This window comes from Pseudonaja textilis, chromosome 13 (assembly GCF_049901715.1).
Source record: "Pseudonaja textilis isolate UNSWEBS1 chromosome 13, rPseTex1.2, whole genome shotgun sequence".
Lineage (NCBI taxonomy): Eukaryota > Metazoa > Chordata > Lepidosauria > Squamata > Elapidae > Pseudonaja > Pseudonaja textilis.
Window position 1 is genome coordinate 12,380,991 of NC_142002.1, and position 26,228 is coordinate 12,407,218.

The 26,228-nt window shown below is 42.7% G+C and overlaps 1 protein-coding gene across 1 annotated transcript in view; it reads left to right on the plus strand.

Annotated features, from left to right (window-relative positions):
• Positions 1–26,228, plus strand: part of HDGFL3 (HDGF like 3) — a 37,307-nt gene that overhangs the window by 4,241 nt on the left and 6,838 nt on the right. The window contains exon 2 of the mRNA XM_026709762.2: positions 21,796–21,872. Coding sequence (XP_026565547.1) covers positions 21,796–21,872 — 77 coding nt within the window. The remainder of the gene's footprint in view (positions 1–21,795; positions 21,873–26,228) is intronic.

Genomic DNA, 26,228 nt, shown 5'->3' on the forward strand with positions numbered 1-26,228 from the left:
GTGGCTTTGTGGGGATAACCCATGGTTGTTGTAGGCCCAAGAGAAGGTCCCTCTTCTCTAAGAATTTGGCTTTGTGGTAGAGAATCCTTTTTGGTTGTAGGCCCAAGAGAAGGTCCCTCTTCTCTAAGGTGTACCTTTGTGGTAGAGTATCCTTGGTGGTTGTAGGCACAAGAGAAGTTCCTTCTTCTCTAAGAGTGAGGCTTTGTGGTAGAGAATCCTTGGTGGCTGTAGTCCCAAGAAAAGGTCCCTCTTCTCTAAGAGTATAGCTTTGTGGTAGAGAATCCTTGGGGGGTTGTAGGCCCGAAAGAAGGTCCCCCTTCTCTAAGAGTATAGCTTTGTGGTAAGGAACCCTCGCTGGTTGTAGGCATAAGAAAAGGTCCCTCTTCTCTAAGAGTATAGCTTTGTGGTAGAGAATCCCGGGTGGTTGTAGGCCCAAAAAAAGGTCCCTCTTCTCTAACAGTGTGGCTTTGTGGTAGAAAATCCTTGGTGGTTGTAGGCCCAAGGAAAGGTCCCTCTTCTCTAAGAGTATGGCTTTGTGGTAGAGAATCCTTGGTGGCTGTAATCCCAAGAAAAGGTCCCCCTTCTCTAAGAGTATAGCTTTTTGGTAGTTAATCCTTGGTGGCTGTAGTACCAAGAGAATGTCCCTCTTCTCTAAGAGTATATCTTTTTGGTAGATAATCCTTGGTGGCTGTAGTACCAAGAGAAGGTCCCTCTTCTCTAAGCGTATAGCTTTGTGGTAGAGAATCCTTGGTGGTTGTAGGCCCAAGGAAAGGTCCCTCTTCTCTAAGAGTATGGCTTTGTGGTAGAGAATCCTTGGTGGCTGTAGTCCCAAGAAAAGGTCCCCCTTCTCTAAGAGTATAGCTTTTTGGTAGATAATCCTTGGTGGCTGTAGTACCAAGAGAATGTCCCTCTTCTCTAAGAGTATATCTTTTTGGTAGATAATCCTTGGTGGCTGTAGTACCAAGAGAAGGTCTCTCTTCTCTAAGCGTATAGCTTTGTGATAGAGAATCCTTGGCAGTTGTAGGCCCAAGAGAAGGTCCCTCTTCTCTAAGAGTGTAGCTTTGTGGTAGAGAATCCTTGGTGGCTGTAGTCCCAAGAAAAGGTCCCTCTTCTCTAAGAGTATAGCTTTGTGGTAGAGTATCCTTGGTGGTTGTAGGCACAAGAGAAGTTCCTTCTTCTCTAAGAGTGTAGTTTTGTGGTTGAGAATCCTTGGTGGTTGTAGTCCCAAGAGAAGGTCCTTCTTCTCTGAGTGTGTGGCTTTGTGGTAGAGAATCCTTGGGGGTTTTAGGGCCAAGAGAAGGTTCTCTAAGAGTGTGTCTTTGTGGTAGAGAATCCTTGGTGGTTGTCGTCCCAAGGGAAGGTCCTTCTTCTCTAAGAGTGTGGCTTTATGGTAGAGAATCCTTGGTGGTTGTCATCCCAAGGGAAGGTCCCTCTTCTCTAAGAGTATAGCTTTGTGGTAAGGAATCCTCGCTGGTTGTAGGCCCAAGAGAAGGTCCTCCTTCTCTAAGGGTATGGCTTTGTGGTAAAGAATCCTTGGTGGTTGTAGGCCCAAGAAAAGGTCCCTCTTCTCTAAGAGTATAGCTTTGTGGTAGAGAATCCTTGGTGGTTGTAGGCCCAAGAGAAGGTCCCTCTTCTCTAAGAGTATAGCTTTGTGGTAGAGAATCCTTGGTGGTTGTAGGCCCAAGAAAAGGTCCTTTTTCTCTAAGAATATAGCTTTGTGTTAGAGAATCTTTGGTGATTGTAGGCCCAAGAGAAGGTCCCCATTCTCTATGGCTTTATGGTAGAGAATTTCTTGGTGGCTGTAGTTCCAAGAAAAGGTCCCCCTTCTCTAAGGGTATGGCTTTGTGGTAGAGAATCCTTGGTGATTGTAGGCCCAAGAGAAGGTCCCTCTTCTCTAAGAGTATGGCTTTGTGGTAGATAATCCTTGATGGCTGTAGTCCCAAGAGAAGGTCCCTCTTCTCTAAGAGTATAGCTTTGTGGTAGAGAATCCTTGGCGGTTGTAGGCCCAAGAGAAGGTCCCTCTTCTCTAAGAGTATAGCTTTGTGGTAGAGAATCCTTGGTGGTTGTAGGCCCAAGAGAAGGTCCCTCATCTCTAAGAGTGTAGCTTTGTGGTAGAGAATCCTGGTGGTTGTAGGCCCAAGAGAAGGTCCCCTTCTCTAACAGTGTAGCTTTGTGGTAGAGAATCCTTGGTGGTTATAGTCCCAAAAAAAGATCCCTCTTCTCTAAGTGTATGGCTTTGTTGTAGAGAATCCTTGGTGGCTGTAGTCCCAAGAAAAGGTCCCCCTTCTCTAAGAGTATAGCTTTTTGGTAGATAATCCTTGGTGGCTGTAGTACCAAGAGAAGGTCCCTCTTCTCTAAGCGTATAGCTTTGTGATAGAGAATCCTTGGCAGTTGTAGGCCCAAGAGAAGGTCCCTCTTCTCTAAGAGTGTAGCTTTGTGGTAGAGAATCCTTGGTGGCTGTAGTCCCAAGAAAAGGTCCCTCTTCTCTAAGAGTATAGCTTTGTGGTAGAGTATCCTTGGTGGTTGTAGGCACAAGAGAAGTTCCTTCTTCTCTAAGAGTGTAGTTTTGTGGTTGAGAATCCTTGGTGGTTGTAGTCCCAAGAGAAGGTCCTTCTTCTCTGAGTGTGTGGCTTTGTGGTAGAGAATCCTTGGGGTTTTAGGGCCAAGAGAAGGTTCTCTAAGAGTGTGTCTTTGTGGTAGAGAATCCTTGGTGGTTGTCGTCCCAAGGGAAGGTCCTTCTTCTCTAAGAGTGTGGCTTTATGGTAGAGAATCCTTGGTGGTTGTCATCCCAAGGGAAGGTCCCTCTTCTCTAAGAGTATAGCTTTGTGGTAAGGAATCCTCGCTGGTTGTAGGCCCAAGAGAAGGTCCTCCTTCTCTAAGGGTATGGCTTTGTGGTAAAGAATCCTTGGTGGTTGTAGGCCCAAGAAAAGGTCCTTCTTCTCTGAGTGTGTGGCTTTGTGGTAGAGAATCCTTGGGGGTTTTAGGGCCAAGAGAAGGTTCTCTAAGAGTGTGTCTTTGTGGTAGAGAATCCTTGGTGGTTGTCGTCCCAAGGGAAGGTCCTTCTTCTCTAAGAGTGTGGCTTTATGGTAGAGAATCCTTGGTGGTTGTCATCCCAAGGGAAGGTCCCTCTTCTCTAAGAGTATAGCTTTGTGGTAAGGAATCCTCGCTGGTTGTAGGCCCAAGAGAAGGTCCTCCTTCTCTAAGGGTATGGCTTTGTGGTAAAGAATCCTTGGTGGTTGTAGGCCCAAGAAAAGGTCCCTCTCCTCTAAGAGTATAGCTTTGTGGTAGAGAATCCTTGGTGGTTGTAGGCCCAAGAGAAGGTCCCTCTTCTCTAAGAGTATAGCTTTGTGGTAGAGAATCCTTGGTGGTTGTAGGCCCAAGAAAAGGTCCTTTTTCTCTAAGAATATAGCTTTGTGTTAGAGAATCTTTGGTGATTGTAGGCCCAAGAGAAGGTCCCCATTCTCTATGGCTTTATGGTAGAGAATTTCTTTGTGGCTGTAGTTCCAAGAAAAGGTCCCCCTTCTCTAAGGGTATGGCTTTGTGGTAGAGAATCCTTGGTGGTTGTAGGCCCAAGAGAAGGTCCCTCTTCTCTAAGAGTATGGCTTTGTGGTAGATAATCCTTGATGGCTGTAGTCCCAAGAGAAGGTCCCTCTTCTCTAAGAGTATAGCTTTGTGGTAGAGAATCCTTGGCGGTTGTAGGCCCAAGAGAAGGTCCCTCTTCTCTAAGAGTATAGCTTTGTGGTAGAGAATCCTTGGTGGTTGTAGGCCCAAGAGAAGGTCCCTCATCTCTAAGAGTGTAGCTTTGTGGTAGAGAATCCTGGTGGTTGTAGGCCCAAGAGAAGGTCCCCCTTCTCTAACAGTGTAGCTTTGTGGTAGAGAATCCTTGGTGGTTATAGTCCCAAAAAAAGATCCCTCTTCTCTAAGTGTATGGCTTTGTTGTAGAGAATCCTTGGTGGTTGTAGGCACAAGAGAAGGTCCTTCTTCTCTAAGAGCATGGCTTTATGGTAGAGAATCCTTGGGGGTTGTAGGCCTGAACGAAGGTCCCCCTTCTCTAACAGTGTAGCTTTGTGGTAGAGAATCCTTGGTGGTTGTAGTCCCAAAAAAAGATCCCTCTTCTCTAAGTGTATGGCTTTGTGGTAGAGAATCCTTGGTGGTTGTAGGCCCAAGAGAAGGTCCTTCTTCTCTAAGAGTGTGGCTTTGTGGTAGAGAATCCTTGGTGGTTGTAGGGCCAAGAGAAGGTCCTTTTTCTCTAAGAGTGTGGCTTTGTGGTAGAGAATCTTTGGTGATTGTAGGCCCAAGAGAAGGTCCTTCTTCTCTAAGAGTATAACTTTGTGGTAGAGAATCCTTGGTTGTTGTAGGCCCGAGAGAAGGTCCCTCTTCTCTAAGAGTATAGCTTTTTGGTAGAGAATCCTTGGTGGTTATCGGCCCAAGAGAAGGTCCCTCTTCTCTAAGAGTATGGCTTTGTGGTAGAGAATCCTTGGTTGTTGTAGGCCCGAGAGAAGGTCCCTCTTCTCTAAGAGTATAGCTTTTTGGTAGAGAATCCTTTGTGGTTATCGGCCCAAGAGAAGGTTCCTCTTCTCTAAGAGTGTAACTTTGTGGTAGAGAATCCTTGGTTGTTGTAGGCCCGAGAGAAGGTCCCTCTTCTCTAAGAGTATAGCTTTTTGGTAGAGAATCCTTGGTGGTTATCGGCCCAAGAGCAGGTCCATCTTCTCTAAGAGTTTGGCTTTGTGTAGAGAATCCTTGGTGGTTGTAGGCTCAAGGGAAGGTCCCTCATCTCTAAGAGTGTAGCTTTGTGATAGAGAATCCCTGGTGGTTGTAGGGCCAAGAGAAGGTCCCTAAGTGTGTGACTTTCTGGTAGAGAATCCTTGGTGGTTGTAGGCCCAAGAGAAGTTTCCTCTTCTCTAAGAGTGTGGCTTTGTGTAGATAATCCTTGGTGGTTGTAGGCCCAAGAGAATGTCCTTCTTCTCTAAGAGTGTGGTTTTGTGTTAAGGAATCCTTGGGGTTCTAGAGAAGGTCCCTCTCCTCTAAGAGTGTGGCCAATTCGAAGAGACAACTGAAGGAAATTGCTTAACTGGCCTTTAGTTGTGGAAGAAAACAATGGGTCATTGCATATTTAGGTCTATGTAGTTGATCTTCATAGGCCCACAACCTACAAGACTTGCAGATTTGTCTTCAGTTACTATATAAAAATCTAGAGTAATCTCTGCATAAGTTGGAGACCAATTTTGTTTCCCCAAGTTCTGCAACACCTAATAATTGCTGTTCGTGGTGGATCCCATAATATAAGAAATAAATAATTAATAACAAGCCATCTCTTGGAGGGAGTGGAAGACATGAATACAATATGCATCCACTTAACATGGCTTTATTGAAGTGGCAAGGTTTCTGTGTGTTGGAGGTTGGACAATTTTTTTTGACTTTGGAGGAGCATGTATGGCACATCCAAAAGATATCTAGATCCCTAGTGAAGGTCTTCAACTTCTATGTTGAACAGTGAAAAATGTGAAGGTGTAAAGCACAACAACAGATGCTCACTAAGGCACATAGTTGCTTTGAGGAAGGACCATAAACCTGTGGTAGAACGTGCTGTTGAAAGGATCTAATTTGGACTGGATTCTGTAGGAAAGGTCTCTTTCTACCTGAAATATTGGAGTGATGTTGCTAGAAAGAGCGGTATAGTCCAAACATTTTGACATAATTTAATTTGGTGTCCAGTATTCTATCCAACCTCTTAGTTACTTTCAGCTGCACGCAGTTAGGGATGGATGGATCAAAGTTGGGTTCAATATCAGATCTTGCAACATCCTCAGCATAAACAGAAGATATATGGCCTTTGGTTATCTTTGGTTTAACAGAATTCCAAATGCAATTATTTATAACTGCCTTCTCCAAGCTGATGCTTCCAAGGATGTTTACCTAGCAACTAAAATTCCCTCCAGGGTTGACTGTTGTATCTCCACACCTCTAAAAGAAAAAGAAAAAAACAGGTTGGAAAGTTGACTTCACAAGCCTTTACTTCATAGATCTGGAAGACTTCTGAGATCCTAGTAAGGTGTGGTTTTGGAATCAGTAGGAGCTATCACAGGTTTGACTTTCCTTCCTCCAAAAATGACAGTTCCAGGACTGTCCTTAATATACAAGCAAGCAATTGGCATCCATCAGATGTCCTTGGAGAAGTATCTTGTCCAATTTTTCCCAACTTAGTCCCTTTCAGATGTTTGGTTTGCACTTCCAACAATATCAAGACAGCTCCTATACATCTGTTGTTTTCTCTGTATTACCTGGTTACTATATCTGGTATCGGCAAAAGTACTAGCCACTGAATATCCTTATGAAGGAAAGAACCTTGATACCATTTTCTTCTCTAATAGAGGAATACCATAGTGCATTTAATTTAAACCTTTCTGTTTATACTGTATTCTTGTGTTGAATCTATCAAGAAATAGGGAGGAGATATCAGGTTAGCATGCAGCATAGATATAATGGGGGCAGGGCTTCAATTTTGTGGGCGTAGCTATCAAGACCTTTGTGGCATAGAGCATACCTCTCTAAATTTGGCAACTTTAAGACTTACAGACTTCCAACTCCCAGAATTGCCCAGCCAGCCATGCTGGCTAGGAAATTTGGGGAGTTGAAGTCCACAAGTCTTAAAAGTTGCCAAGTTTGGAGAATCTTGTATGGAGTCTGGTTATTTGAGGGATCATGTGTCTCCCATAGTATCTGGTTTGGATTTGGTCTGGTAGGGTTGGCCTACTTGAGGTTTCTTCAATGAAACATATCTATTGAGACCCTGGAATGATACCTTTCCTGTAGTAATGCCTGCCCTGTAGAATGAGGTGCCCCTTGAGACTACTGCCCTATGGTGTTTCAAAGGTGCTGGAAGACCTGGCTCTTCTCCTGAGCTTTTTACAAGAGTGAGTAAAGCCCCCTGGGATTCTTTTATTTTCCCCATTCCACTCTAGTTTTTATCATCTTGCTATCTTTATTCCTTATTTAAGACCTGATTGTGTCTTTTTAAAGGGTTGTTTACTTGAGTTGTTGGAAGTTGGGTGAACCTACAAATTTAATAAATACATCTTAATTATATATATATATATATATATATATATATATATATATATATATATATATATATATATATACTCTGAGAAGTACAGAGCCGGAGACAGAAGCCTGAAGATGATGAATGAGACTTCATCGAAACGTTGCCTAGATACTTGAAACTTACGCGGGAGAAAACCCGAACAACCAAAGATCCACATACAAATACCATGAGAACCTCAGAAAATATATATATATATATATATATATATATATATATATATATATATATATATATATATATATACACACACACACACACACACACACACACACACACACACACTCCCCATCTTGTGTTCCTGTTAGAATAAATGATTTGATATGGTTTAAAGATACCTCTTACCTCTCTATTCTAGTAGTTAAGAAGGATTGTTGCATTTGTTTATCCCTGTTTATAACCTCCTTAGAAATGTAGTAACGAACCTTTTGGGGCTCCTCTTTAAGTTCTCAGTGTGATAAAGTCCATGAAGTTAAATTTCAAGTCTTAGCTCAGCTCAGCTAGAAATTTGTCCTTTTACTTTAGATCAGCTCATCTCTTCAAGTATTGGCTTCCCAATTTATACATGGATTTCTTTCATTTCCTTTTTGTGGCTGCCAAAGAGACTGAGTTAAGATTCAGTTTTAAAAATTTATTTGGTCTAAAAGGGGAATAAATGGAGAAAGAAGAAAAAGCCTGCATTTGGCAACCGTTCAAACAGTCACAGCATTCTTATAATGAGGAATCTGGAAGAAACAATTCAGAAGAGAAAAGAACACGCTAGAGGTGGACTTCAAGCCAAACCAAGGTTGCCAGGAATCAAACCACAGTAGAGAGAGAGAGACCTAGATTGACCTTCGATCCTCAGCCCTACCCAGGTCCATGGACTGTAGCTGGAATAAATTGAAAACAGATCCTTTTATAAGCCACTTTGTGACCCTGGAGAAAAGATGTGATCTCAATTGCATTAACAGAGGGATACAGTCAGGATCAAGTGAGGTTCTAATACTGCTCTAGAAAGCCCTAGTAAGACCACACTTAAGAGTACGGCATCCAGTTTTGGTCACCACACTATTAAAAAAATGTTGAGACTCTAGAAAGAGTGCAGAGAAGAGCAACCAGGATGATGAGAGGACTGGAGACTAAAACATAAAGAACGGTGGCAGGAACTGGGCCTGGCTAGTCTAATGAAGAGAAGGACCAGGGGAGACAGGATAGCAGTATTTCAATATTTGAGGGGCTGTCACAAGCTATTTTCCAAGGCATCCGAAGGCCAAACAAGGAATAATGGATAGAAACTGATCAAGGAGAGGTTCAACCTAGAAATAAGGATAAATTTTCTAACAGTGAGAACAATCAACCAATGGAACAGAAGTTGCCATCGGAAGTTGTGGGAGCTTCATCACTGGAGGCTTTCAAGAAGAGATTGGACTGCCATCTGTCAGAAATGGTGTAAGGTCTCCTGCTTGGGCAGGGCGTTGGATTAGATGACCTCTGAGGTCCTTTCCAACTTTGTTAATCAGATCGAATCGAATCTTCGGCTGTCATATGAGGGAAGAACCTTGACTGATGCTATTCATTGTGTTCAACTAGAGAAGGTTGTTCCAAGGATATTGGAGCTGGTTCTTTGAATTATCAGAAAAATTCTGTGAGCATTTCTTTTGAAACTGCTGCCCATCGTGGTTGAGAATGTGGACAGTTTCATGCCTCATCTGCAGGGCAAAGATTGGCAAAGCCTTCTTTAAAGTTCATCCCTGACTTACAACCATTCGTTTAGTGATGGTTCAAAGTTACACTGGCACTGAAAAAGGTGATGTGTGACTGTTTTCACACTTACAGCTATCCCCAAACTTAACAAGTGTTACTAACTTAAAGACTGCAGTGATTCACCTAACAACAGCAGCATAAAAGGTCATAAAGTGGAGCAAAACTCACTTAATAACTGCCTCCCTTTGGGATCAATTGTGGTTCTAAGTCAAGGACTACCTTGAAAGAAAGACCATTACAGTATGGTAGAAATATTATTTCTTTTCTACCAGGAGGCTCTTAAGTTCAGTCTCAGCTTCTCCAGGTAGTAGCAGGACAACGAAAGCCTGAAAATCAACTTCCAGTGTCAACAGTCCATAGTGGATGGATCGAGAGTAGAAAGTTCGTTTTTTCCAGTTAATGGTGGTTATGTATAATTATATCCCTTTGAACTATTGACTATAATTCAGTCTAATTCTGCAGTTGAGTGGACTTTGATCTGTAAGCTTGATCATCATTCTGCTGGCACTGATGAAACTAATGTGTCTTCACAGATGGAAGAGTTTTGATACTTATTTTTTTTAAATTGCAGCTGAATGGGCAATGCTACTTTGATATTCTGAACCAACATCTCCGTCAAGCCAAATGATCATCTGTAATAACAGCTTTTGTTTTAGGTTTTTGCCTGTGTCTTCCTGTCCAAACCTTTTAAACAAACCTACAGCAACTAAAATGTTCTCCCTTCGCTGAGTTTCAAGTATGAAAACCACTTTTCTTTTTTTCTTGTGGCAATAATTGCTGTGTGGCAAAATCTGCTGCCCATCAGTTGAATGGGATAAGTGCTTCCACAAATCTTGACCCCAAACTGTCTTGAGATGGATGAGATGGAAATTGAAGTCTAGAACATCTGGAACAATTGTGACCTTAGATTTCAGAACAATAAGATTCCAGATCCTATCCAATATGTTGACTCTTAAAAAAACATACTGAGATGCTTCAATGTGTTTTTAAGAATCAACGTATTGGATAGGATTGTGAATGCTGGGGTGAACTCACCATAATTTTGAAAGGCGCTCTGGCAGGTTGGCAAGCAAATATAAATCCATTCATCATGTACAGCACAGCCATCATCCAGCAGAAGGGGGTTTAGTTTTATCAGCTGTAACAAATTGTGATGCTATGCAAACATGTTCCCCATAATCTTTATGTATAGCAAATTGGAACATCCGTTCTTTGTGTATACAACCCCACCAGTAGAAGCAATATTAAAAACATGGTTGTATTTGTGTTAGGCTCTTTTTCCTAAGATATTTATTGTCGGGGATGAGATGGGGAGATTTTAGGCTGCCTTTCTGAAGCATAGGACCATAGCCCGGTGTCTCACCATCAGGGGTGATAGAGAACAAGTTGTACCTTCTTCCATGTCATGTCTTTAAATATTTGAAGCCTATGACCATAAGAATGTTATTTTCTCAAGCTTAAACATATTGATTTCTTTTGATCTGTTCCAGTTAATTTTCAGTCCTGGGGTCCTTTCTGAACTTCCGGTAACTTGGTAGGATGAGTAGGAAAGGAGAATGTTATGTGTGGTGTACTTTAGAAATCTTCAGGGTTAATTGTATCTTCCAACAGAGGCAGGTTGAAAGGGGCGCAACTAGAGCATGGAGAAGTGACTCTTTGCTGGACTGAGTGACAAATTGGAAAAGAGACTTGAGTAGCCAGGATAAGGTGTATGTTTCTGGTTATTTTTCCTATCCTTTCCCTCCAAAGTTTCAGAATTCAACTAGTAATTTTGACCTCATGGAAAATGCAAGCTGTTTTTGCTACCCCCAGGATTTTTGCAAAGAACCAGCTGTTGGTTTCACCCTCCCTTGTTTTGGTATGTCATGATGCACTCATACAGCAGTCATGTATTCTACAGAAGTGTGCGTAGATGGTTATTGGAGGCATATTATATGGATTATAATGTCTTCTGAAGCTGCCTTCAGTGGTGACACATCACTGTTACAAGTGGCCAAATCCTGTCTTCTTCAGTATCATAAAATGTTTTCCCAGTACCGCTTGTTGAATCTTTTGTCTGAAAATGCCAGTGATAAAACTTGGGATTTTCTGCATTGAAAGCATGACCTCCAGCCAGGAACTGTGGACTGATTCCTGTCTTTGAACTTTTGGCAATGTTTGTACCTATGGGCAGTGTTGGCAGGATTCACCTGCATTTCGTTATCATGACAAAACGTCCCTCTCTTTTGGTTTTGGTTTTCCCCTAAGCCATAACTTTGTTTCTTTGCCTTAGCAATATTGCAAGAACTTAGCCATGATTGTCCATGAAGCACAGTTGATTCAGTAAGTCATGCATTAACCAGAGGGCAAGCTCAAGATTTGAGTACTTTATTCAGAGCACAGCTGTAATAGCTTAGATGTGATTTCTGTCCTATGTTGGCCTGTGCTCTTTAATTTATTTATTTATTTGGAATTTTAACGGTAGGAATATGCCGCCTTCTCTTTTCTAAATGAAAGCTGTTACTTAATTTTGCTCCAATTTGCAGGGCAGAAGTTCAGAGCAACTGCTTAAACACACAAACGGAAGAGCAATCTTGAAAAGCCTTTTCTGGGCTTTGGTCCAGAAAACCAACTGGTTAGAAATCTTGGAGATTGTTCTCTCCTGGCCTTAGAGGTACTTCGAAAGGTGCCTGATGCTTTCCACATATTTTGGACATCGGTCTCTTGCTAAAGCTATTTTGGAGGCTGATGGGGATTGAGTTCCAAACCCATCAGATCGCCCAAATGCATCCACCTTCCCCCAAAGACAAAGCTAATCTAATCTAAACTAAACTAATCGAGGAGAGAAGCAACCTAGACTTAAGAAGAAATTTCCTGACAGAACAATTAATCAGTGGAACAACTTTCCTCCAGAAATGGTGGGTAATCTATTCTAGTGAATTCAACTCCTGAAACAAAACTGCTTGATCTAATGGCCTTTTTTCTCTTGGTCTCATGCAAATCAAGCGCAACAAGGCTTGGGTTATCCGCATGTCTTGTAATAAAAAATGTTGGCAAGACATCTAATAGTAAATCACTTAGTAGTGCAGATTGGAATATGCATGAAAGTCTCCAGAAACTAGTACAGCTGAGGAGTTTCAATAATAAACATTAGATTGTAAAGCATTCAGAGTCCAATGAACAAAAAGAGAGTTCTATAAAAGGGAAGTGAGGCAGAATTTTATTTGGTTTTTTTTTAAGCTTTCTGTGCCTGTTTTGCTGGATTTTGTAAAGTTTTGAATGAGTCAGATTTAAGGCAAATTAAAAAAAACTTTGAGATAGTGAAAAAACTAACTTCAAAGTTCACTTTCATTGTTGTGGATTGTAAAGAACAACCTACAAAATCTGTGTCAAAGCTTCTCTAATTTTGTGACTGCATTTGCAGGGAATAAAATTTTGAATATTCGTATATAGATAGCATGGCCATTGCTCGCTTGACAAGACATAATTTAACAGACTGGGGAGAAGGCTATGGTAGGTTTCCAGAAATTAGAATTCCAGTGCTGTGAATTCTGGTTTTGTATTTGTTCTTTTTAAAGCTCTTTTTAAGCTTTTAAAATTTATTCAGAGAATAAGTGTTCAGTGTTGCTATCAGAATAAATAAACTCCCATTTGAGGTTCTAAAGTGGCAAAGTTAAGTGTAGACAAAGGTAGCTGGTGCTAATAAAGAAGATTATTTGATGCTTCTGTGTCAGCAAAGAATCAGGACCACACAATACATTCTAGTTAAGCTGATTTATTGCTTGTGCCTATATGCAAGAATCTAATCAACTAATGGTCAGTCTTAAATTGACTCTAGAGACAGAATTCAAGAGAGGTTGGATTTAGACCACTTGTGGGGATGTAACGACTCCAAGGTAATTCCTCTCTTGACTTCTCCGCATCTTGGCTTTGCCTGTTCTACTACATTCTGTGTATGTATCCATATCTAGGTTGACCGAACATTCAGAGAAGTTGTTTTTCAAGGTGGATCTTTGTTATGCACATCAAAGAACAGCCTAAAGGGGAAATAGCAATAGCACTTAGACTTATATACCGCTCCATGGTGCTTTATTTACATCACTCTCTGAGTGGTTTACAATGTCAGCGTATTGCTTCCTACAATCTGGGTCCTCATTTTACCGATCTCAGAAGGATGGAAGGCTGAGTCAACCTTGAGCCCCATTAGGATCGAGCTCCAGACTGTGGGCAGAGTCAACCTGCAATACTGCATTCTAACCACCGTGCCATCACAGCTCCTTCCATAGAGTTTAGTGAGCCACCTCACTCAGAAGAGGTCAGAATATAAGCTTGAGCCAACTCCAATGTACCACCAGCCTTTACTGCTGTTCTCTCAGATTAGTCTGGGACTTTCAAACCCACACCTGAAGCAGGATATACACTGTGGTTAGCTACTCATCTCTCTTTTAAATCAGCTAATTACTTGTTCCGTTAGATCCATATAAATAGCCGTATCGCTCCCCAGCTACACTGAGGAAATACAACTTGTGCTGTATTCAGCCAAAGAGGCTATTTGTTGTTACAAGAAAATATTGTGTTTGTTAACTCTGAAGTTGCAGTAACACAACAGAATGCATATTGTCTACCCTGTTTTTAATTATTCAGCCTCACTGATCAATTGGTTCTAACTAATCACAGTACTTTAGCTGATTAATCTAGCAGGCCTAATGTTTCCTTTCATAGAGAAATATAACAGGAAATTGTGCGAGTAAATGATAAAGAAAGTTACATCAATAAATCTGAGGCCATTTAAGAAATAAGTGAGAGTAAGGGTTGCTGGGAATTAGCAATCTTATATATTTAGTCATTGATTTTTTTTAAAAAAAGTACATTTTTTTCTGTTTCAAAATTAAGGACAATGAATCAAAAGCAAAAAACACCTAAACATTTATGTAGAATTTTAGCAGAGAAACACCTGCTCCATATAAACTATTATTAGTAGTAATTATTAGTTAAATTTATTGGCCACCCAAGTCCTACAATATTAATAACTATTACTTCATGGTCACTCTGAATAATTGAAGCAATAATAAACAATAAGTGGCCAAACTAGTAGAATTGGAAATCCCAAAACTTACGCCTTAAGGGCAACCACAGTTATAATTCCACTTCGGTCCTCTAGTTCAGCGGTCGCCAACAGGTGGGCTGTGAGAAAATTTTGGTGGGCCGCAGAGAAATCTCACCCCCAGAGCACCCCCCCCAAAGCAATTAATCCAGGCTGTGCAGAAACACAAGGCTGTGCCGCCCACATGGCCCACGGAAACCCTCCCTGCCCACTCACTCCTTACCCAGCAAATTTTTCTGCTAAGTTGCTATTTTTCCTTTTTCCGACCATCATCTGTTCTGCTCTGCCAGGAGATTTAGATTAGCTAGGAAGCAGGAAATGGTTGGATTTCTTGCTCTCTAGCTAGTCTTTAGATCTTCGGCTCAGCACAGCTGAACCTCCCTTAGGACTGAAGGTTTGCTTGCAAGCAAATTCAGTGCAGACTCACAGCAAGCAAATTTGAGAGACTGAGATAGCCAATGGCAGATAGATAGATCTCTGAATGAATCTGTGATTCTGTGAGCAACTCAATCTGCCTGCCTGCTTTGCCTGATTTTGGGTAAAAGCTGCTCTTTTTTTAATCAAAAATTCAATATTTATATACATATTTATAATATTTACATACAAGCCATGCCCACCCAGTCACATGACCACCAAGCCATACCCACAAATTAGGCCATGCTCACAGAACCAGTTAGTGGTCCCTGGGATCTAAAATTATGAGTTTGGTGGTCCCTGAGGTCCAAAAGGTTGGCGACCCCTGCTTTAATTATAAACGGGAATCTTTTGTACCTTTGTAAACAATATCACATTAAAAGAGATTGTATGAAATATTCAGAAAAGGAGAAAAACCAACCGGGATATAATTGTGCCAAAGAGCTGAAAGTTATGGTTTTGCCCCAAAGGAAAGATTCTTGCCGCAGTGTTTACCAACTGCTCACCTTCAAATGTTGAACAGTTAAAAGTGGATCCAGCCTTTAATTATTTTGGGGGGGAAACACTGAACTATGATTTCTCTTTTGGAAGAATGGATGTCACTGTCAGAACTCTGGCCCATGGGTTCTTAAATTGTAGCCTGTGTATTTTTTGTTTTTAGAGAGAATTTGGACATTTTCAAAGCTGGGCTCAGGATGATACAGTGGTGGTGGGAAAGAGTGAACTCCAGTGTGAAGCACACTTAAGAGATCAAGATTCACGCAGGCTTGATTGAATTTTGAAACTGAGAATTGGAGCTCAGAGCACAGAATCTAACTGTACAGCCTATATTGTAAGAATGTTGAAAACCTACCAGCATTTATTCTTGCTTCCCTATACAGAAGAGAATCAAGGCAGGGAAATCTGAAGTTACTTTCTCACACTTTCCTGTTCATGCTTTACTAACAGTTGCTGCTTAGTTTAGATTAACAGACTTGGAAGGGACCTTGTAGGTCACCTAGTCCAACCTCCCGCCCAAGCAGGAGACCCTACACCATTTCTGATAAATGGCAGTCCAGCCTCTTCTTGAAAGTCTCACGTGATGGCGCTTCCACAACTTCCGAAGTCAACTTCTGTTCCATTGGTTGATTGCTCTCACTGTCAGAAAGTTTCTCCTTATTTCCAGGTTGAATCTCTCCTTGGTCAGTTTCCATCCATTATTCCTTGTCTGGCCTTCAGGAGCTTTGGAAAATAGCTTGACCCCTTCCTCCTCTCTTTGGCAGCCCCTCAAATATTGGAGGACTGCTATCATATCTCCCCTGGGCCTTCTCTTCCCTAGATTAGCCATGCCCAATTCCTGCAACCGTTCATCGTATGTTTTAGCCTCCCTGCCCCTAATCATCTTGGTTGCTCTTCTCTGCTCTTTTTCTAGAGCCCCAACATCTTTTCTCCAGGGTCATCTCTGTCTCCTCTACATATGGCTACTATATGTGGGTGGGCGTGCTTTGAAGTCAGTTGTTGACTCCTGGCAATTGCCTGAACTCCTCTCAGCAGTTTCCTTAGCAAGATTTCTGGAAGAGTTTCACCATTATCTTCCTTCTAGGACTGAGGGGGAAAAAAGACTGGTTCAAGGTCACCCAGCTTGCTTTGTGTCTAACATGGGACTAGAACTCCCAGTCTCCCAGTCTCTAGCCGGATGCCTTCACCACTATACCAAACGGATTACTGTACAGTCTGTATAAGACACTTCTATCATAAGTGTAGAAAGGTCAGGATAACCCTGAATACCAATTCCTGTTTCATTTCATTCCTATTGCCTACGTTATAGACCTTTACATTGTATGTTGCTTTATTACTGAGTGAGGCTCAACCCTAAAATGCAGTTGACCAAGAGATGGCTGCAAAAGGTTGCAAACACCTTGACTCTCTGCTGCCATCTAGAAAGGTTTCAGCCAGGTCAGGCAGAGGTGTCTCTTGCATAGTTTAGTTTACTTTATTGTCATTGCACATCATACAACAAAATTAAATACCATCTTCAGTGTACTATACGGTAGAATCCAAAAGAGCTACTGCCCTGGTATAGAAGCTGTTTTTCAGCCTATTTGTCCTTGTTTTTATTATCCTGAAACATCTGCCAGATGGTAACAGTTCAAAAAAAGGGTCCCCAGGATGATGATATTGCTGCCCACACTGTCTCTTACTGGCAGGGGACCTCAACGGTCCATGGACAAGTACCGGTCCAGGGCATGCCAGCAACCCAGCCCTGCAAACAAGCAAAGCCCCGTCCGTGGAATGCAGGCACCATGCAAAACCAGGCCCCCTCTGGTCCACAGGAAAACCTCTCTCCATGGAACCAGTCCCTGGTGCCCCCAAATTTGGGAGCCACTGACTTACTAGAACAACCCGGGCAAGAGCTAAATCCTGATCGTGCTAAGGGTTCCATGAACTGCCCTTCCTTCCCAATTCTCCTAATTCGAGCATCAATCTTAACAGCAACATAAGATCTATTTCTCCATAATCTTCAGCCTCTGGTTAGATGAAGGCTATTATTTTCCTAGACAGTGGGAGGGTTGATGCACAAGGGGAAGAGAACCAACAAAGAGAATTTTGCTGCTAATCGCCGAATCTCTAGCCTGCTGGTGGGGTTGTGTTACAGCCGGCACTTGGGCAGTAGTTTGTTTTCTTTCTCAAAGCAGCCAGGAGTGTGGAGGTTGTCGTGCGGCAGGGGTGAACACAGACATTCGCCTGTCCCTCCTTTGTTCCTGTGTCTCAGTGTTGGAGAAGGCTGAGTGGGCAACTCCCCCCCCCCCTCTTTCTTTCCCCCTTTGGGTCCTGCAGGCAGTGGAGAAGAATTGCCAACGCAGCCTCGGGAAAATGACGGCTGCAGGAGAATAACTTGGCGTTGGGGCAGAGGGGCTGCCAAGATTGTCACCTAATCTGGCCAAGGCTGCGTGTGTCCTAGTTGTTTCCATTTTTTCTCTCTCACCCTAGCTGGTTCCAAGGGGAATTAATCCCATACTCTTTGTGCTTGAAAGGACACAGCTCGCCACAGAGGACAGACAGCGAGCCAGCCGTGTCCAGGCTTGAATAGGTTTTTTTCCCATTTTACAAGGCATCAGTGCTTGTGTCTGCCAGGTTGCTTTTCTGCAATGATTGGGCGGGGGAAATGTCAATCCAATGGTGACAATGCAGAGGGCCCCTCCTCCAAATTTATATTCCAGAAGAGGAGGAGTCTTGCATTGCTCTGCATTGATTGGCAGTTCCACCACCCTCCATCACACACTCCCCTCCCCTCCTCCAGTTTCCAGTGTCACTGATACAAAGGGACATCAGCTATCTTTGCCTTTTCCTGCACACACCATTTAACCACAACGGGAAGGGTGGGGGGAAGGGTGGAGAGAACCGTATTCTCCAGCCTGGCCCTGAATCTTATGAGACTGGAATTCCCGAACAACATTGAACTGGGAATCCTGAACCTGGAAATTCCAGACCGTCACGAAGAGGCAGTGAAGAGACAAATGGCGTGTCTTTTGCCTAATGACATTGACACACGTTACTGTCTTGTCTTCTGTTGCAGAATATGGCAGGACTGTGGTCTTTTCTAATGTCAGGAACAACATAATTTAAAGGAAGCTGATGCTTCATCCTTCAGGGTTGTTGAAATTGGTACCCCACTTCCCAAATGAACCAGAGTAAACTGTGCTCCTGATAGATGTTTACTTAAATATTAATCCCAATAAGATTGGTGTAGTTTCTCTCCCGCTGCCCCAACAATCTCTGCCCTTTGTAACACATCTCTCTGTCTCTGTCTGTCTGTCTGTCTGTCTGTCTGTCTCTCTCTCTCTCTCTCTCTCTCTCTCTCTCACACACACACACACACACACACACACACACACACAAAACACTGGCTCGACCCTGTTCTCCTGTTTCCAAAAAGCTTTAAACATCTAGTTTTTCCCACAAATCATGGGTTAGTATAAGGCTGGAAACTCTGGAGTTTGAAGAGTTCTTGATGCTCTCTAAACTTGGCTGTTTTCTTGCAAATGCTTCATTATCCAACTAGGTAACACCTTGGGGGGGGGGGGTTATAAACAAAGAGCATAGCCTACCTCTTTCTGATGCTACCTAATTGGATAATAAAATGTCTGCAAGAAAATAGCCAAGCCCAGAGAGCACCGAGGGCCTCTTCAACTCTGAGCTACAAATATTCATTTCTGTACAATTTGTTGGGTATGTGGAGATGTGTTGTGTTTGGGAACCAGGAAGGGTTTGTTTGCTTGTTTGTTTTTAGTTAATTTGGTGGTGGGGGGGTGGTTTTTGATGCTTTTTACTGTCTTTATTGTTTTGTGCTTACGAGCCACTCTGGCTTACACAGATCTTTTAAATAAATAAACAATGAGCCAATTTAGTAAGGGTGGATCTGCTTATTAAAAACATTATTTTCGAAGGGAACCTTCTTAAGTGAATCTGCCAAGTGGGAAAAAAAAGAGGAGCTGTGTTCCACTTTAAAAATGGAATAAAATTCCAATTTTGCAAAAGGCATTTTAGTTGCATCTTTGGACTCTGGGCTGGTTTTTTGTTTTTTTTAATAGCAAAATTCTAGCCTTTGCTTGGGAGACTTCTCACTTACTTTTTTGAGTGTAGTTGTGGATGAAGTGTTGTGTTGTTAAGCAATCATATTATAGTATTGTTATACCATACTAGTGAGCAAATGGCTGTTTGTAACAAAAGACCTTTTAAAAAAAAACACCCAACCATGGAAAACTTCCTCTCCTTTAAAAAAAAACAACACCCTTTGATGCTTAAGCAATTCTTTTCATCTTTGAGAGTAAACAACATGCTGCAAACACATTGCTGGTTTTTAATCATTTCCTAGCAATTGTATATTTATTTTAGCTTTTTTCACAAGAGGTCTGTGGATCCCTGTCCCTCAAGCTTCAACCTAATGGGGTGTATGAATTCAAAAGGTAGTAGTTTGTTCAAAGTGTCAAGTTTAATGGGATGTTCGAACCAGGTCTTCCTAGTCCCGTCTGAAACTGTAGCTCTTGAGAGTGGAGGTTTGTTCTCCAAGCTTGTGGGTGTCAGAATTCTGGCAGTTACCCCCATTTAAATCATGAGTCTTGAGCCAAACTTCCAAAACTTCCAAAAAGGATTTATTGGGAGTTAACATGTCTGGCACTGCCTGGGTGTAGCCGACTCTGAGACACGTCATTCATTGTCACCCTTGACCCTGGTTTTCCCCCACCCTCTGAGTGTATCGTAATTCATATTCTCCAATGGGAGACATCCATAGCCAAGAGTCATCAGTCATGCTCTTCAGTTAGAATTTTGTGCATAAGAAACTTTGGTCACCTAGTTACTATCTTTGAAAACATTTATGGAATGCAGTTTTGGTTTTGCAAGGTGCTGCACTGCTCCCCCCTCCCTTGGAAACTCTAAAAAGATCATAGAAATATTTTATGAGTTGACAGTGGGTTGGTTTCCAAAAGTTTCATTACCAGGCTAATAAACATCTTCAGCAGAATTTAGGGGATTTCTGTGTTCTTCTTTTATAAGGGTTTCAGGCGTGGGTGTGTCAAGTGAGGGACTTGTGATGGGTCAGCTGTGATTCATCAGTGAGTCTTGTAACTCTTGCATCACATATTCTTGGAATTGTGGGAGATAAAATTATGGGAAGACCCCATAGGAGCTGTCCAGAGTTGTCAGGTTGGAGAAATAGACAAGTATGAATCTTGAGATACAGTAGAACCTCTGGTCATGACCGTAATTCATTCCAGAACTTTGGCGATTTCTTTGTCTTCTAATGTTTTGTCTTAAGGAATTTCTGGGTCAGGAGTCGTGTTTGATCGCCATCTAAATACGTGTTTGTGACCAGATTCAAAGACATGATTTTTTGGGGGTTGGAACTCGATTTGGTCGTGGTCAGAAGCATTTGTGACCAGAGGTTCAACTGTACCTTGTTCTGGGATTATATTTTAGAAGAAAAGAATGGAATGGAGGCTTATAAATATAAATAGACCTCTTTTTTAAAAAAAAAAACTTATCCTGCAGAAAGACTTTTATTTGTAGAAGGTTTGGACATTTTTTTTCTCTTGAAGGCTTCTAGGCGCAATTCATACTTCTGATTACTACCTATAAAGATGTACACTGCATTAGTGTTTTACAAACTTGGCAACTTTAAGATGGGTTGCCTTCAATTCCCAGTACTGGCTAGGAAATTATGAGAGTTGAAGTCTACAAGTTTGAACTGGACTATACAGTGTAGAGGAGGTTGCCTTAAGGAATCCTGTATCCAAGCAGAATCTCTTCCTTCTGTTAAGACATCAAGAGAAGGTCTGTTCAAGGCAGGCAGGAACAGTTCAGAGGAGACAAGACGTTGCGAAGTAGACCGAGTCACAAAACAGCCATGGTGGGGATTCCAAGCACTGTTTTAGGGGAGAATAATAGACTCTTCTTTATTTATTCAATTTGCCTTTCTTTCTTGGTCAACTCAAAATGGCAAAGAGCCGTGGTAGCTTACTAGTTAGAATACAGTATTGCAGGCTAACTCTGCTCACTGCCAGGAGTTTGATCCTGACCAATGCGTGTTGACTCTGCCTTCCATCCTTCCGAGGTTGCTAAAATGAGGACCCAGATTGTTGGGGGCAATAGGCTTACTCTGTAAATCGCCTAGAGAGGGCTGTACAGCACTATGAAGCATATATAAGTCTAAGCCAGTGATGGAGAACCTTTTCATTGTGGTGTGCTGAAAGCGTGTGTGTGTGTGTGTCAGCACCCACAATGCAATGAGCCACACACACCCCCTGCATAAGTGTGCAACCTCCCCTTTCCTGCACTGCACAGCGCGCGCCTCCCAGCTGATTTTCGGCCTGTTTGAAGATGTTTTCGCCCTCCCGGGGGCTCGAGGGAAGCTTCTGCAGCCTTTGGGGGCTGAAAAATGGGCCCATTTGGCACTTCCGGTTTCGGCACATCCGGTATTTCCGGAAGGCCTGTTTTTCGGCCTCCAAAGGCTGCAGAGGCTTCTCTCGAGCCCCCAGGAACGGACCGAAAATCAGCTGGAAGGCACCTGCATGCGCAGTGCAAGTAAGTTTGGCTGGGGCTCGTGTGCCTGCACAAATGGCGCTGCGTGCCATCTGTGGCACACATGCCATAGGTTCAGAATCATGGGTCTAATTGCTATTGCATTCCTGTTTTCTCACAACAATTTCCTTGTGATGTAGGTTGGACTGAGAGAGACGGACTGACCCAAAGTCACCCAACTGGCTTTTGCTCCTAAGGATGGCCTAGACGTTACAGTCTCCCAGTTTTAGCCCAGGGCCTTTGCTGCCACACCCAACTGACTCTCAATCTCAGGGTCTGACCCTGGACTTGAATAGCCCTTCCCATTGTCCATTGCTCTATGCTCTTTGAGTCACGTGATTCCTTTTATTGGACATTTATTGATGGATCGTTCTTTCTCTTTGACTGACAGATCGATGAACTCCCTGAAGGAGCTGTGAAGCCTCCAGCAAATAAATATCCCATCTTCTTTTTTGGGACTCATGAAACGTAAGTGAGCAAATTCCATAGTAGACCTTTTAAAAGGCTTTGGTGTTTAAGCATCTACTTATTTATTTATTAGATTTATTTGCTGCCCATCTCATTTCGAAACCTATTAGGATGTGCAAAACGTCTTGAATACAAGTACTCCTCAGTTTATAATTGGTTGCTTACAGGCCTTTTGAAGTTACAAAGAACCTCCTCAGTGATACTTAATAACCAAGTTCCAAAGTTCCAACAGCACTGACTTGCAATTATGACCATTTGATGCATCCTATGATCACATGACTGCTTAACTGATGTTTTGCTGAAAACCAGCATTTATGAGTCATGGTGGCACAGTGCTTAGAGTGCAGTACTGCAGGCTACTTCTGCTGACTGCCGGCTGTCTGCAATTTGACGGTTTGAATCTCACCAGGCTCAAGGTTGACTCAGCCTGCTTAGAGAGGGCTGTAAAGTACTGTGAAGTGGTATATATAAATCTAAGTGCTATTAGGAAGGAAGGAAGGAAGGGAGGGACGGAGGGACGGACGGGAGGGAGGGACGGGAAGAGAAGGAAGGAAGGAAGGAAGGAAGATGAGAAGGAAGAAAGGGAAATGAGAAGAAGGAAGCCGTAGTGGCACAGTGGTTAGAATGCAGGATCACAGGCTAATTTTGCCCACTGCCAGCAGTTCGATCCTGACCAACTCAAAGTTGACTCCGCCTTCTGTCCTTCCGAGGTGGGTAAAATGAGGACCCAGATTGTTGGGGGCAAGAGGCTGACTCTGTAAACCACTTAGAGAGGACTGTAAAGTCTAAGTGCTAGTGCTATTTATTTCTGGTTTTCAGCAAAACCAGCCCATGGCAAACAATTGGATAATTGGTTTTGCTTAACTGTCCATGGCATTTGCTTAACAATCACTGCAGAAATGGTTATAAAATGGGTCACACGGGTAAGCTGCTTTACAGCTGTCATGACTTATGACCATAATGGATGGGCTCCTTTAGAGTCATAAGCCAAGAAGTACTTATATGTTTTGCACATGCTGAAAAGGGCTCTTCTGGTATTATTGGAAATGTCATTGGTCTCAGAAGTCATCCAAGAGTCTAACAGCATCCAGAATTCTTCCAGCCTCGTTGAAAAACCATCAGAGGTAATAACAGCTGCTTTGAGCACAAATAAGCTTGAAAGATTTCACATTCAAAAATAATTTGCAGATCTGCCTGCTTACGAAGGTTTCTTTTTTTGCTGTGATCTCAGACTGGATTGCAGCTGCGTCAAGAGTTTCGTGCTTTTTTTTTTTTTTTGCTGTTTTCTAAGGGTTGGGAGGAAGGGTTGTGATTATTAGTTGCCTAATTGCCCCCTTGAATAATCTTTTCTTAATTGTGATGGGGGCATTTCTCTTCTCAAAAGGGAGATGGTTTTAATGATCTGTTTCCTACAGTGGCAGTATTTTTCAGTTTGCATTTCTTATGGCAACATATGAAAAGCAAAAAATGAAAAAAAAATTGCAAGGAAACCTGTAATTACAGCCCCTTCAGTTCTCCCTTATCTGAAAAGACAGAGAGCAAATTAAGAAGGTATGCATTCATTCAGCGGGTCAGACCTTTAAATCCAGGAAATTTAATTTAATTCATTCTGCACTAAACAGTGTAGAAAGGTATTGGTCATCCACGTCACTTAAGGAAAAAGCATGCCTTCTCAACCCTTCGACTGCATCTGATGAAGTGAGCTGACGCCTTTTCATAAGAGGGCTTACTCAGAAAAAGATGCTATCAGGCTCTTGCGTTTTGCTACCAGAGAAGACTGCCTTCCTCCTAAAATTACAGCAGTTCAGAAGTGAAAAAAAAGAGAAAGCAGCCCTCGCTGTAGCCTGCCGTAAAAATACCCCGCAGCTAAAGGAAAAGGTCAGAGACAGGATAGTCTCCGAGCACAGCATCAACCAGGGTTCTGCTCTCTGCAGCGTCGATGGCTTTGCTGCAGCTCTCTGCCTGCGGAGTCACGGCTGTTTCCTTGGCAGTGGTTTTAGGAGACACTGTCGTAGAGGACTTGATTGGCAAGGGTGGACTATGTTTCATGAGTCACCGGATAAACACCGCTCACACATTGCAGTACCATCCAGATTAAATACTGTCAATTTGATGGAGCTGCCGTAAGTTTCCTCGGCCTGGGTGGACTTCTAGACATGAGCCCTGCCAAAAATTCTCAGCAGCAGTTGCAAAAAGCCAGAGGATTCTGGTTGTTGACATCCTCCCAACTGGACGTTGCCCTTGCTTGATCTCAGAAGTGAGATGAGCCTCGGTGGTGCAGTGGTTAGAGTGCAGTACTGCAGGCTACTTCTGCTGACTTCTGCCAGCTACATGCAATTTGGCAGTTCGAATCTCACCAGGCTCAAGGTTGATTCAGCCTTCCATCCTTCCCAGGTGGGTAAAATGAAGACCCAAAATTGTTGCGGGCAGTAGGCTGACTCTGTAAACTGCTTAGAGAGCGCTGTGAAGCACCATGAAGCAGTCTATAAGTCTATGCGCTATTGCTCTTGCTATTTTTCTCTGCTGCTCCTCTGAAGAAGCATCATTCCAATTTCTCACAGAACCACCAAGAAACGTTCACAAGGCCAGGTTGAGTAAACAAGGATTCCATAGAGTTCTATCATTGCGATTGCTTTTGTGGGCCCTCTTTGATCTGTAGCTGAACAAATTTATCAGAATGTAGGATTTCAAAAAGCCTGCAAGAAGCCGAGAGAACCAGTGTGGGGTAGCTGTGAAGGCATCAGGCTAGAAACCGGGAGATTCTTGAGTTCTAGTCCTGCCTTAGGCATGAAGCCAGCGGAGTCACCTTGGACCAGTCAGTTTCTCTCAGCCCTATGAAGGAGGAGGAAATGGCAAACCACTTCTGAAAAATCTTGCCAAGAAAAGTGCAGGGACTTCTCCAAGCAGTTCCTGAGAATTGGACATGATTGAATACAAGGGAGAGAGAGAAAAACCCAAACAATTCATAAGAAGCCAAGAATAAGTTCTAGTGAATAATCCTAAATCGGGGGAGGAAGCAGCAACAATAAACTAGAGTGCAAAACTTGGAGCTCTCCAGATGTTGCTTCTCTGCAGCTCCTGGTCTCCTTCACTCCCTGTGTGTGAAACTAAACAGCCATCGTAAATCAATATGTCAGATCCTGGTTTCCTTTAGAGCAGGGGTCTCCAACCTTGGCAACTTTAAGACTTGTGGACTTCAACTCCCAGAATTCCTCAGCCAGCAAAGCTGTGGGAGTTGAAGTCCACAAGTCTTAAAGTTGCCAAGGTTGGAGACCCCTGCTTTAGTTTAGATTATGAGAAACCAGCTGGACTGCATGCCGGATGCTTAAATTAACCAGAGTTATAGAAAAAAAACCATGTATGCAACCAAGCCATACTTAGACAATCAATCTTGATTGAAGAGGGTGGGATCACTTCCCTTTTTTCTGTCTTCTAAAAATGTACAGAGAAGAGAGGTTTCGGAATATATATATAGATGGTGTCTTCTTTCACTGATGAATAACTGCAGGAGAAATCACCTGTGTCTTCCTAGCCAAAGTGGTGACATGAACGCAACGTTATGCGATGGACCAGCATGTTGCAATGAGTTGGCAAGTGCTTTTTATGTCTCTTCACCACAGGAGGGCAGATCCTCCTAAACTTTTAACCATAAAAGAACTGCAGTTGTTTACAGGAAAAGAAACCCTGAACACGTAATTCCTTCCTTATTTAGGAAATGCATCATTTTCTCTCCGTTAAGTTGATGAGAGCATACTTTGACAATTAGAGCACATTTCTTCTGCCTTTTGGAGCACTCCTGGCTAATAGCTAAGATGTCAGCCATTCAGTAACATTGCCTGGTGGCAGCAGAGAGAGATGAACTAACCACAGAGAAAAGTGTGGCTGAATCACGCCAGGGGAGCTAATGTACCACAAATGGTGCAGTAACCCAAAATGTAAGATCAATTCATGTCCCCCAAGACACAATGTGCAAAATTTGGGGATAAACAAATGTCCTGCCAAAAATGTCTTTGCAACTCAGCTCTCAGCTGCTCAAGAAATCAGGAATCAAGGCTGTTCAAATGAGAACAAGTTTATTTCATGCTAGCTCTCTACAAGAATGTGAACTACCCAAGATCAAAGGAAATTGACAGTAGATAGGAGTCAACAAATTCAAGGTGGACCAGAGTTATAGCTCTTGTGGGCATGAAGGGATTCCAAACTGATAACATGCTTAACCTCTCCCTCAGTTTGGTCATCAGTGGTGTTAAAAATCAATTTCATGGAGGGCCGCATCAGGGTTGTGGTTGATCTCGAGAGGGCGGGGTGGCCGGGCATGGCCGACTGGGTGGGTGTGGCCAACTGGGTGGGCATGGC